Genomic DNA, 15,107 nt, shown 5'->3' on the forward strand with positions numbered 1-15,107 from the left:
AATACAAACTTTGGTATAAATGACCAAGGCAAATTTATATGTTGTATGCTGAGGACCAAGCTTTCCTTATGATAAACCGGATAGGTGGTAAGTTAATGCTCAAGCTGAAGGGTCCACTTGAATCTTTTGGCACATCATTTTTGACTTGACTCTGACCACTGAGTTTGCTTGTATCAACTCCATTTTGAGCTTGAGCGCGTATTTCTATTAGCTATTGTGGAGCTCACCCTCTTGCACAATCAAGCAGCGCTTAAAATTTGCCTATAATTGCTTATAGTTGCTGACGTAAAATACCAAAATAGCGTCACAGGCTTCTTATTTAGTAAATATGTGCTTACATGATCAATCACGTACGCCAGTTGACGACATTACGCGATTGCAGTGTACCTAACTGCAATCGCGTAATGTAGCGTAGTGTACCTAATTTGCTGCAGGTACGCGGTTTTCAAAATGACTATTTATTTGTTTAACAACGCACATGCAAAGAATGTTACGCATGCAATATGGGCTCCAAGGTTAATCTTTGTTGCGCATTCATTTTGCGGAAGAAAAGTGGGGGACGTTTTAAATCGTTAACCCCAAAAACAATAACAAGCGTCTACGTATAGTGACTCTTTCAATCTGAACTTCCTTTTCTACTTGTACGAAATAGCATGGCTATACTGTCATTTTTATAAATTTATTGTTTATTTTTAAGGTCATCCAAGCAAAGAGGCAAAAATGTGCTTGTTTTCAAATTAAAAAATTTTTTTATCCACATGGCTTAAATAAAACTTTAAAATTCATTTGGAAAGTTCAACTACATTTTAACCTAAATTTATACATAAAAAAAAATTATACCGCATGTTGTCATTTTCAAAATTGTTTGAATAAAACTTGTGGCATAAAGAAAAAATCTAAAATTCGGACCTGCTATGGTTTCAATTGTTTTGTCAAATAAAGAAATTATCTACAATTAGATCCATAATAAAACGCTGTTCCGTCTGTAAGTGCAGTCTTGCAGACTTGCTTTATCCGTGCTCTGTCGGCGTTCACCTCCGCTTTAGTTAAGAATCACATGGCTGGTTTTCTTGCGTAAGACCTGGCTACCAACTACTAAGAGGCCAGGCAAAAAAAGATTTATGTCTACGTAGTTGTTTTAACTAAGTCAGGCGTCAGTGAATTAGCTAGGATGGTCAGGTAGGCTATATATAGGCTTGCTCATGGATTAAAAGGACCAGGGCTATTCAAAAGAACACAAGTTTTGTTTTTACAATATGACTATTTTTCATTAGGAAGTAATCTGTCAATGGAGGTACACAGTTCTTCCCCTACCTCACCTAATTCAGGTACGTGATAGGGCGCAGAAACGGGATTGCGAAAAATGTATAAAAAGAAGTTCAGAAGTTCTTTCTCGTACATGACGCAGTAGGCAAAAGTCAGCCCTGCTCTCGGTTTTGTGATGAGAGACGTTCTGTGAAGACTCATTTGAGTCTCCTGTACAGTTTTGCTTCATATTGAACTGTGCCCGTGACAACCATTTTCGAAGCATGTCACTGGCGACTTCTGCCATATACAACGTAATATGCCTGACCTAATGACTTCAACTCGAAACATAAAAAGCCAGTTGGCAGTGAACTACTAACTTATAGCGAAGTTCACCGTCAGGAAGGTATATCAATGAGACTTGTACTCCATTTCTATTTGTCATCATCTTAGGAGATCAATACATCTAATTTATGAGAAGTTCAGCCCCAATACAAGGTGATTGGGATGAGTTTTTGCCAGCTAAAAAATTTTACTGCCAAAAAATATTGTTGATGCAAATCAGCTGAGTACTACGTTGTACTTTGCGATTAAAATGTCCTTTTTTTCCAGACTCCGCTTTCATCATCATGATTTTTATCGTTTAGCCTGGTTTAAAATCCAATGCACACAAATATTCCTATAAATAATAGGAATTTATTTTATGTATTGCTTATTATAGCATAAAGACATATTTTGACTAATATGTTGTTACTATTCACCACTGCATATTTTCCAATGAACTTTTAAAACATTTATTTGTGATTTTTTTTTCCCAACGTGCTAATAGCCTTTTAGGTGCGCAATCTGAAAATACTTTTAGCAGCGAGTTACAAATTAATTTTCTTTTCCATACAGTCTCTGTGTTTTTTGGTCTTGATTTTTAATCTGGCAACTAACGTATAGGCAGAAGCATATTAGATATGCCTTGTTTGTTCAGCATAGTGTTTACAAAATAGAGGACGAAAGTAGCTGTGTGAGGAAGGAAGCTCTAAAAGTTTGAAAAACAACATCATTGTACTGGTACTTTAAATTTATTAATTTTTAACCTGAAATTCGTTAATAATAGTATGTATTCTTTATGTAAAATGACTTCTCGTTTTTAGCAGACACTACCCTTAAAGATATTCTTTCCAGGACCACTTAATGTTGTACTGGACATTTCTTCTATTTCAATTTCTTGTCCACTGCCACTACTACACCCGTGAAAACTTGTGTAAAAAAGTTCACTATTTTAAAATTTTCATTATTTGTGTAAAAATTTCCATTTCTTATCCATAATTCATTTCTCCCTTTATGAAACTCTACCAAAGCTGGAATGCTGAACATTTTTTCGTTTTTTAATGTTCATTTTTTTGGTAATGTCAAAGCACCAATCATTTTCAACCTTTAAGGCTGAAATACACTATTTTTTTTTGATAAACTTTTTTCACAAGCTGCCTTGGGTTTCTGCATTTTTACTGTTTAGCCATCTGTAAACAGACCTTTTAACATCAAAATAATATAGGCGTTTTTAATGTAGTTCATTGGTTCCTACAATCAAACAACCCCCTATCCTAAAAGTATTTCTATCAAAAGAGAGTAACTTGTACGGATGTAGAATGCATCTAATGCAAAAGAATTTACAGGGATGATCTAGTACTTACAAAATTTTAACTAGTTTTTTAATGTGGAAACTATCCCCATCACAACACAATTTTTTAAACAAGAAACTATATTTGCATTTTATTAAAAAGTAAAAAAAAAACAGGTTTTTTGAAATTGAATTTTGACACACAGAAAATGTTACTTTATTTGTATGTTATACTAAACTGAGTACATATGGTATTTAAACATTTTTTTCTATTTTATACCTGTATATGCTGTCAAAGAGGGAGTTAACCCAAAATTTCCAGTTTTGTTTTATACTTCTCACAGAAAAAATTAAAAAAACTCACACTTTCACTTTGTACGTTTGGATCAAAATCTTGACCTGTTTAAAAGTAAAGAAAATCTAGATTGAGTACAGTTTATGATGTGAATGTATTAAGAAAGTTGTTCCTATTAAAAAAAATTACAAGGTTCAGTCTGAATAAACACAAATCCTCTAACAGTAAACATTATGAGAACATTATGACATAGAACATTATGACAGAGGTGTGGTACCATGAGGTAGACAACAGGTGTGGGACACAAAAGAAGCTCGATAGAGCTCATAAAAAGTAAGGTTCTTGTGATGTGTGGTATAGAAAATAAAAAATTACAGGAGAGAATTAGTTAGGATGATAACATTTCTATGAGAGAAGCTTTGGATGAAGTGGAAAAGAGTGTATTTTTATTAGGTGCATGCACTTGAATTTGAGCCTAGAATTCTCCCCCAAATTCTTTATATTGTTATTCTCTGCTTTGCTTATTTACTAAGATAAAATCCACACACCTAAAGTTTATTCGGAAACGACATTGGACCTGTAATCATAATAATAACCCTCATCCAGGTAAATTTCATTACTTCAAGGTAACTGGCAGGTAAGGATGCATAAAATAGTGATGTGGGATTTTAGTTTTCATTTTCATACGTAACAAGAACCTACTCTTTATGAGCCATTCTAGCTTCTTTTGTATCTCAAACCTGTAAGTAACCTTTGTATTTACCCAACTTTTCCTGGGATTACATACATCTTGACCGTTTATGATTGCCCAGGGCAACTCAGCATCTCCACCAGTAAAAGTTCACAAATCTTTACAATCACAGTGGAATAGCCAATCGCTTCTACAACTAGATCAAAACCTTGCTGGTTCTAACCCAAATTTAACGCATACAAGAAAAGGGTGGTAGCTATGGTTTAGGCAGTATTACCTGCTTTGTTTAACTAAGACAAACTATTTTAGGTGAATCAGACTGCCTTATGCATCCATATTGGTACACATATACCATGTTAGGTCTAATCTTTAGATAGTAAAGTTACTAAAATAAGAAATTCTAATCCCCTGGAGTAAATCTTGGTTTTTTGTGTGAAAAGGTTACTAAGTCCCAAACCTTTTAATTTTCAATTATTTTTTGCAATTATTTTGTTAGTAATCAGTCCTTTTGATATCACCAGGTTAAATGTCAGATTCATGCTTGTATGAGAAATTCAAAAACTAATATCCAAATCGGCTGCTTAAGGCTTCTCTCTCCTCAGTATTGTCACTTTGAATAAACAAAGCCAATTTTATTTGAATATTCACACTGGTTTCCTGTAGAGTAATCTGATAGGAAACATAAATTTGGTATTCCTAATATATCGTTAACACAAAGATATCTCTAATGTGATTAGCTATAAGAGGAGTAAGATATTGAAAATATTCAAAATCATCTCATAATGGATGGAATTGGCAGAGGTTAAATTGTTAAAATTTTCGAAAAATATGTCATATTGCACTAGAAATGTTCAGTACTTTATAATCTGTTGATTTCAAATTATGATTAAATAATAATTGGCGTATAACGTATCAGTCATTTTGTTTAAATGTTAATATTTTATAATTTTAATTTTATTATAATTTTATTTTTTATTATCCTAATTTTATTTTCAAGTCAACAAAAAAATGCCTGTCAAGTGCCGACGTGAATTAGAAAGATCAAGTGTGAAGCACTGTTTGACAACACAACTGTTGACTTAATGTTTGTTTTTAATTTAGATATAACTAGTACAAAAATGTCAATCTAAAATCTGTATTGTAGAAGTAATGCATGGTGTGTTGTTTTTTTCAGGTAAATTTTAATTTAATTTACTAATTTCGTCATTAAGTCATCTTTATATTATCTATATATTATTGGCGTTTCTTAATGTTTATATATAGTTTCTTTGTTTTTTTAAGATATCTACAAAAAGATGTAAGAGGTTAAAAAAGAATATTAGAAAAACTTACTCTATTGTTTTCAATTTGTTTTCTGTGTCATTTTTTAAGTCTTTGTGGGTGGTAATGTATTGTATTGAAGGAAACATAAATATTCTTTTAATCTGTAGTTGTTTAGCATTGCCTTAAGTAATTTTATTAAAGCTAAATTTAGGTTTATTTGTTAATCAATAATATTGAAAAAAAAAGCATTTTAAGAGCTAGTGTCAGAGAAGTCGCAATATTTTTTATGTATATAAAACAGCATGACTGTGATTATTATGTTATATAATTACTTACTTATGTTACTTACTTACTTATGTTAACTTTTGAAGTTGTAGCTTCACGCCTGTCGTGGACGACCGACGTCAGTCACTTCTTCCTTTTTTTCTACTCCATCTCTAAAGAGAGGAGGATGCGGATTCGATCTGAACTACAGTGACTATACTGTTTTCTGAGGCTTCTACCTACTATTATTTATTTTTTTTATTATTATTTATTTATTTTATTACCTACTTATATTATTTAAAGGATTTTTTTTTAATTTTGAAACATTTTTATGTATATATATTATATGTTTAATGTCTACTTTGTTTAGGTAAGAAACCATGACACGTGACAAGGACATTTGCCATTCTGATGTGGATTCGAAACGAGAAAAACTGAAGAAACTAATCAGTAAGGCACCAAAAGCTCAACTACATCTTCATTTAGATGGATCCCTCTCTTGCGATTTCATTATGAAAGCAGCAAAACGTTTGAAAGAGGACAACAAGGACAAGGTTTTGTTTGAACATAATTGGGAACCAGAAGACGAAGAAAGTTTAGTACGCTGGTTTATGAATACAGCCAAAGTCCAACAGAAAAATAATTCCAAAGCAGATGACAATGCTAATTGGAAGGTTTTTGATGTTTGCAATCAGTTTCTTCAAACTAAAGAAAATTTAAATGATGCTACGTTCGACTTAACAAAGCGATTGTGTGTTGATCATGCAGTCAACTACATAGAAATTCGATTTGCTCCACTCTTACATACACAAGAAGGACTGTCTGAAAGAGAAGCTGTACTCGCTGTTATAGAGGGCTTTTTAAAGGCTAAAAGGTTTCTAAGCCATAATGGCTACAATATATCTGGTGGGATTATCTTATGTGCTTTGAGATCTTTTTCTGTTAGTGAAGCAATAAAAGTTGTGAAGTTAATCAAAAGTTTGGATAACGAAAACGTTGTTGGATTCGACATTGCAGGAGATGAGGCTTCGTATCCTCTGCATTTATTTAGTGAAGCTTTGCATCTTGCGAAAGAAGAGAAAATTAATATAACAGTTCATGCTGGTGAATGGAACGAGAATAAAAATAAAAATATTTTGGAAAATCTCAAGTTAGCCATTGAGCTTGGTGTAAACAGAATTGGTCATGGCTTAGCGTTACGTTCCTTTGAAAAAAACAGTGATATATTGGTGCAAATGAAAGCTAAAAATATTTCAGTTGAAGTGTGCTTAACTTCTAATTGTGACAATCCAGAAAAATGTGCTGACTTTTCCTCCCATCCTCTGCCATCCTTCCTGAAGAATAAACTAGCTATTGCTGGCCTTAATGTTGACAACCTGATGTTAGCTGGAGATCATCAAACTGGTTTACCAGATCCTTCCGGTGAGATTGCACGAGCAATAATTGATTGTGGTGTGCAGGGAGATGATTTGTTGACAATCATTGAGAGTAGTTACAAAGCTGCTTTTAAAGCTGTGCCTAATAATGTAATTGCAGACTCGTTGAAAGTTTGGAAAGAAGATATTATTCCCCATATTGACTTTGATTGACAACGTCCTGGATTTTAAATTTTTAAACATTTTCATATACACTTAGGTTACTGTTGGTTTTACTGATTGACTGGGGTGGAAATAATTTCTTGGCTTATATAGCAAATCTTAATGTTGTTTAAGTGATTAAGGGGGAGGCATTGATTGTGATTGCTGAATCTGTTACACAAGAGGAATTCCAATAAGATTACCATTCATTCACCTGTGTAGAATTGAAATGTTTATTACACAACCCTTCTCTTGTCTCCTAGTGTTTTTTCCTGAATCTAGATTATCTATGTTACCTAATAACAAAGATGAGATCTTTTTATATGTATAATGCATCATAACAAAGATCTATTTCTCCCACACTGCACCCAATATCACCTAGAGTGTAGACGGCTGTGTTTACTTTCTTTATAAAACATAGGATTAAGATGTTTTAATTTTATTGCCATTTTTAGAATTACCAGATCATGTTTTTGACTTGTATAATTATCTAAAATATGCAAAACTAAATTTTCTATAATATAGTTATTTTTATATGCCTATTTTAATTACGTTCTGTTTTGTTATAAATTATTTTATGTAGAATTTCATCTGGTACAATATTAGTTGTGGAAAAATATGTAAAATAGTAACTATAAAGTTTAAATAAAGTTTTATTGTTTTGTTCATCGTTTGTTCATCTTTAATTTGTCACGACCAGTATATCTACAAGTAAATTCATAATTATTACGTCTTCTTCATTTTTTTTTTAGTTTTTGCCAGCAAACTGCCAAAATATACAAAACTACCCTATATTAACTAAACTTACTTCATACAATCAGTAGTTACTTTTTTCCTCATAAAGAAAGTATTATGTATATAGTCATGCATAGAGTGTGTATTTTTGATTTAAATCTAATTTTTATGATATATACTTATTTGTTTTAATTTTACAATTTTACATATATATATATATATTTAACTTTTGTTGTTGTTTTTCAGTGTTTCTTTTTAAGTAATAAAAGTTGGACAATGTTTTCGAGATGTTTGTATATCTCCTTTGTGAGCTTGAAATGACGTTTTGAGTAATTTACTTATGAAAAGTTCTCTAAGACCACTTGAGAATGTAAAGTGTTAAAAAGGTTTATTCCAAAATTAGATGGAAGTATATATCATATTCCTAAACAAAATTATTGATTTTTCCCTTTCCATGCAAGGAAAATTTAGAATGTATCATATTAACTTTATTGTGAAAATCATAATGTATATATTCAACAAGCTATGAAACAGTGTATCAGTTATTTTTCTTTCCTTCCCAAATTAAAATTTGTAGCACATTTTTGTTGAGTTGCATCGTATTCTGTGTGTGAAAGATTGTGGAATGAGAGACCAGCCGTTATTGCTGTTATTTTTGAAATTTTAACACATAAAGGACTGAATCTAAGCTTTGGGTCTCAAGGTATTTAAGGTCAAAGTAGTACTAGTAGCTACCATGACAGTGTCAGTGAGGACTTTCTGTTTGGTAAATTACTAACTTGTGTTACATAAGTCAGTAGGGATGTAAACAAACGCATTTTGAATGAACCAAGTAAGGTAATGCTAAAGGAATGAATCACTGGTATTTCCTGTGAGATTGTTTGAGATTGTTGGGAATAAATGTCCTTAATCTGCTAGTTTTAAAAACAAAACTTTAAATGATTATATCCTGAAATTGAATTTGTAAATATAAAACAAAAACAGTTTAAAGTTTTTATTTCTTTACCTACTTACATGGTAAATTCTTAAAAATTGTTTTACTGGAATCTACCTCGTCTCCTTCATTGCTTGAACCTGACCATAAATTTAAATCACTTTGAGGAGATGAAGAAGTGAGTGAGCCTTCAGTGAGCGAATCCATCATTTTACAAATCCTGTTAGCAATGTACATTTGTTGATATAATTATCATTTTTAAGGGGCAAAAATATTTAAAAATCTTTAGATTCTCTCAAAGATACATTTTTTTGCAAGTGGGCTTTAAAAACCTAATGCATTGGCCATTTTATTAACATAAATTAAAAGAATATTTCAAGGAATGATTGGATTTGGACAATTTAGTATTTAAAAAATCAATGTTGAGCTGTACTAACTTAATATAAATAAATCTAAAAAAATTGCATGTGTTTCATTCTTAATAAAATAGTAAAATTGCATTATATTATTTGTAATCAAAGAGTTGTTAAAAAGAAATTTACGTTATGGCAAACAAAAAAAAAGGATGACACTGGATTTGCCCCTACCACAATTGTAATGCCAGCATTCAAAACAATCTTTGCAAACGTAATAACTTTGATCTGATTTTTTTGCTATTACAGTCAAAAATACATCACACAATGGACAAGGGAAATCACTGTACAACAGCAACTATGCCATGGTGAGTTTTTTAATAGCAAGAAGTGACGGAGACTAAAGTAGTAGTCCAGTAGAAGTATTATGGTGCCACTTTTACCTAGACCAATTTTCATTCATATTTTCTCATTCATACATGTTTTGTTATTTTCATGGGATGGTTTACAGGCAGATTGTGGTATTTTGCAGACCTTATAAAAACCGCTGTGAAATTTACTTGTTGCTATACAAAGTGTGTCAAATTCGGAAAACAGCCAAAATTTGGCAGAATTTAAACATTTCTGTCCTAAATGTTTAAAAAATGAATGGAATCGTTAAGAGGATAAAAATTTTTTTTAAATTTTTTTATGGTTTTACAATTTGCCTTTAAGGAGATATTCCAAGTTATAATAATGACTTTGCAAAATTTGTAAAAAAATTAAGAATTGATTTTTGTTGTGTATGTATATATTGTTTTGGATTTTATTTTTTTTAACTTTCTATTTCACTTATTGTATGCTTATATATTTGTAAGAATACATAAAAAAAACTAAAAAAGCTAATGTCAATTTCTCACGTTTAAGTTTTAAGTGCTACAAATTATAGCCTATAGCTTATTATAAGTAGGTTGATACTATTCTTGTTAGTCGGTGTGTTCTATACTTCCAAGTGATCACACCAACGCATAACTAAACTTAAAGAAATCACTTTTGTTTTTGTAGTATGTTATCGTCTCAGCCATTTGTTTTGATTAAATATCAAAACATTCTTTTGTTTATCTTAGAATGGATTTTTAAATCAATGTGGTTTTTATTTGTGGGAAGACCAGATCATATGTAAGTGCTCTTAATAATTTTTAACCCCCTTTTATTATAGATTCACAAATTTTAAAACCAGTATCACAAACATATTTCTCTACACAATTTTTTGTTGCTGTTTGTAATCAAATTTGTTTGTGATCAAGATTGTTTGATTTCTGTTGTATTTATGCCCTTGTGGGTAAAGATATATACATATACATTTGTAAATTAAAAACTGAATTATATGGCAGCAATAACTGCTTTGTAAATATTGATACTACTTTTATAAATCTTAACATTGATTTAGAATGACATACCCAAGGTTTCTCTTATAAGCTCAAAAATACATATGCTATAATAAACACCCTACAAGTAAATGCTCAGATAAGAAAACCTCTTAAACTTAAACCTCTTGAAGGAATAGTGTTTAGGGTCAATAAGAAAATAAAAAAAGTTTTTTTTTCACTTTCGTGTTAAATGAAAAGTACTTTGTCAGTGTTAAATGTTTTAAGCTAATGTAAGTAAATGCCCTTCCTGATTGTAAAAAATATTTTTCTTGTTAACAACTTAATTTTTTTTAAAACATGTGCCTTTCTTAGGTAAAGGAGTTTTTGGAGTTACAAGTTCTTTACTTATGATAACTGTCTTTCCCAGACTGAAAATATTTGTTGTGTTTTTACCCGTTGTCCCGTCTGCCATAAGTATGCAAGATGTAAATAGAATTTGATACCTCTTTGTGCTGTATCATTTTTAATTTTAGAATAGAAAAAAGTCAGTTTTCACATAAGTGTGAAGTCATAAACAAAAAGTCATTTAAATTCCTATGAAAATAGATGAATTTTTCCACTTTGATAGTATTATAAAACCATGTTATTTTTCTTGACTAAAAAAAACCTTTTTAGATTAATATTCTAGTATCATTTTACGCTTTTATTACATTTAATTTTTATGCCTTTGATTTTATTAACGTTGATAACAAGGGATTATATTTTTATAATTTATAATTTCATCGTATTTATGCTTTTTTTAGTGTGCTGGTAAACTATCGAACAAATGTTACATGAGCAGAGCAGCATAAGAAGGTAGAGATATTTAATACTCTTAATCTTTAAATGTTGTTTACAATTATATCCTGTACAAACTTGCTACTTAGGATGACGTTAGTCTGTATAAATTGTCATCAAGCTATGGATCATAAATTTCGTCACAACTCCTTTATTTCAACAAAAAATGTGATTAGCTGTTTAAACAAATGTTGGGTTACAAAAACAAAACTCTCTGTTGATATCAACAAGTTATACATCATACCAAAATGATATGATTTCATTTTGCATGTTGGGTGTTTATTGTAAACAAAGATGTTTTTTATAAACATGACTGTGCTAGAATTTTGTAAACATTGATTTTTAGGTCCTTGATTTATAATAATCGTTAAGTGCTGTGTTTTTATTTTTCTATTTTATTCATTCAATGAATTATTCATAATTGTTTGTTTTTCTTATGAAGCATTAGGTAGTTCAGATGCATTGTTGCCACTCGGTGACATAAGGTTTTAAAATCCATTTGTATTATTGCGTTATGAAAAAGGGTGCCAGCTTAAGTATTTTTCACAAAGTTTTAGTTTCTTTTCTTAAAAACAGAAATGCATTTATTACATAACAAAAGGAAGAAGATAACAAACAAAAGACCCAAAGTAAAAGTGAAATCAGATATTCGTTTTAAATGTAACTTTCTTATGTTTGTTTAGATCTTAATAATGCAGTATTCATACAGATACTTATGTTTTGTTTGAATGTTTTCATCATTTTTGCTTTTGTTGTCTCTCCAATTAATTTAAACCACAAAAGTTTGTTTTCATGAGTTTTTCTGCTAATTAAAAAGCTAGTGAAACTAAAAAATATTTGTAAGAAATATTCTGCTCAGGTATGCAGTATCTTAGTCGGCCTTCTAACATTTAAAATACCAAACAAACTTTTTAAAACAAATTAACTCTTAAAGATGCCACTGATTGGCTCATTACATAAAAGATGTACTTTATTTTCCAATTTTGTGTCTAATTTGAATGTTATTTGAACATTTCAGTATAAACCTTTTGTATTGAAAGTAAGTCAACACACTGAAGAGGAGAAATGACGTTGAAAATATATGTGGAGTGATTTTGTTATTACCATATTTTTATTTTTATTTATTTAATGCTTGATATTCTCCCTATTTTAGGTAACAGCAAAATTTATCAGCACAATATGTTGTCTCGTAAGCCAAGGAAAGACAGAACATGGACAGTGACAAAAAGTGACGATGATCTGATGAATCCAATAGAGAAAGTAAAATTTTGGTAAGTCAACTCATCTGCAGGTGCTAATTTTTTTTCCTGTCCTGTCCTGAGAAATGTTATTGTCTAAGAGAACATTTTAGAAGGTTATACAGGGTCTATTGATAGGTCTATTGAAGTTGAGAAGAGAATACTAGTAACAAAAAAATTCTCCCTTTTAATTACTGTATTTACTCACCTAATCATTCGGGTGTTAATTTTTAGACTTTTAGACTTTTTAGGTAGAGGAAGGTGCCCTTTTAAGGAAGATGTTAACTTGATTTTTTATTAAAAAGGCATTAATCTGCAATTTTTTTCTATAATTTTTTGTAAGGTGTAATAGTGCCGCAGACAATTTGGTTGCAATATTTTGTTTTATTAAAAAGTCCTGAAATAAGCACTATTTCATTTAAATGAGTGCCTTTTTTTGTAAATAGTGTGAACGCTCATCCAAGAAAGCACTCAAAAATATTTACACAAATGATGTGTCTACTGCAGGTACATAACACAGTTTTAAAGTCATCATAATGGATTACTTATTTTTTTTGTTATGTTAAAAGTCAAGTACTTAAAGGCTTAAAACAGGAAATTACAATTTTGTTGGTTAAAGAAACTATTTAGGGACTTGCATTGAAAAGCAGTGGCAAGTATCCAAAATATTTTTTTACAGTCTTGAAATTTGTTAAATGGGCCCGGCAAAGATATATTAGATATTGTATGGGTTAGCAAGTTTTATCCAGTACAGATAATAGACTCTAAAAAGACTTGTGTGAAAGTAAGTTATGAGAGTCTAATTCCCTTATCTTTGTGCACTATAGACAATTCTGGTGAATTTTATTAAAAGTTAATGATTGCCTCTGAAAATTTCTTTTTTAAATACAATAAATACAAACATCATGTTTGTATTCTCAAAACAATTGTTTATGGATGCACTTGTTATTGATGCCCTCTTTGCTGAGGTTGAGACTTTTACTTAAAGTTAATGAAGACGGTATCAGTCTGAGTTCTTTTATAATATATTAAGTAGATGAAAACTTTTTCTGAGTTATAGAACAATGTTTTTCTTTAAATTTGACCCTAAATTATAACTGTTTTTATTAATGGACTGATATACTACATGGGGTGATGTTTTCAAAACAATTGCTTTCAATGCCATCCATTGTGGACGGTGTCAAATAAATTTGACATTAATGTTATGTTTATTTCAATCTAATAAATGAATTTAATCTAATATTTTCCTTTCTTCACAAGTTTTTCAATTAAAGTTTATTTTTTATATTGACATTTCAACAAAATGTCTGGACTTTCCTTTCTTTTCAAGAATTCAAGTTCTTTTGATGTTTTTAGTAAACAATAATCAATATTGTTAATACTTTTTTTGTCTGTTTATTTGTTTATTAAATCAATTTCTGTAAAATAAGTTGACTTGTTAGTGTTACTGGGTTACAAACTTGATAGTTAAAGATAACGGTAAAATGATCTACATAACAAGTCAGTTTTTAATTGTATAATTTTATCCAAATTTTGAGATACTTAGCATAAATTAAATTGTAGAGACAGGAAACATATAGATATAGCTGCAGGTGGTGTATAATACCTAATATAACATAATGTTAATAAAATCAAAGGTTGCTCCATCTACACCTTTTTTTTTAGTATAGGAACTTGCAAAATTGCAGCCAATTAAATATTTGATTTAATTAAACTGCAAACAAGACTTTTTTATTCAGTTCTTAAGTCTTAATTTTTTAGATTTCATTTTCAATTTGTAATTGCAACTTAACATTCATAAAAAGTAAAAGTAAAACCTCAATCATAATTATCATTGAAGATTTTTTTATTAGAAAAAATGGAACGTAACTTAACATAACATTTAGTAAGACAATCCTGTGAGAGGTGACATCTTTTAGTTCTGAGAAAAAATTATGCAACAGGGAAGCTTCATAAAACGAAGGCGTTCTTCATTGACGCAACAGTTACTTTTGTACCAAGAAGCTTTTGTTGCTTTATTTTCAAAAAGGTAAGTGTTATCTAATTTTTTTAGTCCTTTGAGATATTTAAATAAAAAAAGGTGCTCTTACAGAGGTATAAGCTATTCATATTTTATCAAATCCAGAAAAATATTCTGTTCATTGCTGCAATTGCATTCTGCATTTTTTATGTCTTCATTTGCTAAAATGTCTTATTTGATCCTTATTTGAATAATCCAGATTGTTTTTTATTACTTCTTTGGAAAGATTTTATAAAAAGAAAGATAACTTTTATAAATTGGACACATGAAAACATCAGTGCACATTCAGCTCACATAAAGATAACATAAATATTTTATCTGTGTTACATGATGAGGCTTGAAAATATAAATATTTAAATTTTGGTGTATATGTAACATGAATCAGATATTGTGTTGGTATCTTTGAAAACAATAACAATGTATCGTGTGAAATGCATTCTTCTCTTTGACGGAATCCTTCATGTGTATTTATATTTCAAACATTTGTGGTCAGCAGAAATAAGTTTTAGTTAAGATATGACCATGTTGTGATTTGTGTTGCAAGTGAAGCTACAGAGAGATTTGTTGATAAACTTTTTCAGTCGTGATGTTGTTTTTTCTTGATCTTTGTATATTGTACTTTGAAAGTGCCAAACTTGTGACTTAATTTTTGCAATAGATAGTCTCCTTTCTTCATTATTTTTGTATTATATGC

At 30.2% G+C, this 15,107-nt stretch overlaps 2 protein-coding genes across 4 annotated transcripts in view; both read left to right on the forward strand.

Annotated features, from left to right (window-relative positions):
- Positions 1–4,921: 4,921 nt before the first annotated feature.
- LOC130641405 (adenosine deaminase-like) lies at positions 4,922–8,313 on the forward strand. Its single transcript, XM_057448201.1, has 2 exons — positions 4,922–5,017; positions 5,741–8,313. The coding sequence occupies exon 2, from the start codon at positions 5,751–5,753 to the stop codon at positions 6,957–6,959; it is 1,209 nt and encodes a 402-aa protein (XP_057304184.1). The 5' UTR covers positions 4,922–5,017; positions 5,741–5,750; the 3' UTR covers positions 6,960–8,313.
- A 745-nt stretch (positions 8,314–9,058) lies between these two features.
- Positions 9,059–15,107, forward strand: part of LOC130641404 (uncharacterized) — a 33,439-nt gene continuing 27,390 nt past the window's right edge. Inside the window, exons 1-4 of one of the 3 annotated variants that reach the window (XM_057448196.1) lie at positions 9,059–9,337; positions 10,076–10,127; positions 11,122–11,173; positions 12,309–12,426. In XM_057448196.1, coding sequence (XP_057304179.1) covers positions 12,335–12,426 — 92 coding nt within the window. In that variant the 5' untranslated portion in view covers positions 9,059–9,337; positions 10,076–10,127; positions 11,122–11,173; positions 12,309–12,334. Of the gene's footprint in view, positions 9,338–10,075; positions 10,128–11,121; positions 11,174–11,494; positions 11,816–12,308; positions 12,427–14,138; positions 14,423–15,107 lie in introns of those variants that run through there. The other 2 variants (XM_057448194.1, XM_057448195.1) reach the window with 2 other exon arrangements.

Source organism: Hydractinia symbiolongicarpus, chromosome 4 (assembly GCF_029227915.1).
Source record: "Hydractinia symbiolongicarpus strain clone_291-10 chromosome 4, HSymV2.1, whole genome shotgun sequence".
NCBI classification, from domain to species: domain Eukaryota; kingdom Metazoa; phylum Cnidaria; class Hydrozoa; order Anthoathecata; family Hydractiniidae; genus Hydractinia; species Hydractinia symbiolongicarpus.

Bases quoted from the DNA above. Each gene is read 5' to 3' on its own strand.
- LOC130641405 (XM_057448201.1), top strand. From the start codon at position 5,751: ATGACACGTGACAAGGACATTTGCCATTCTGATGTGGATTCGAAACGA.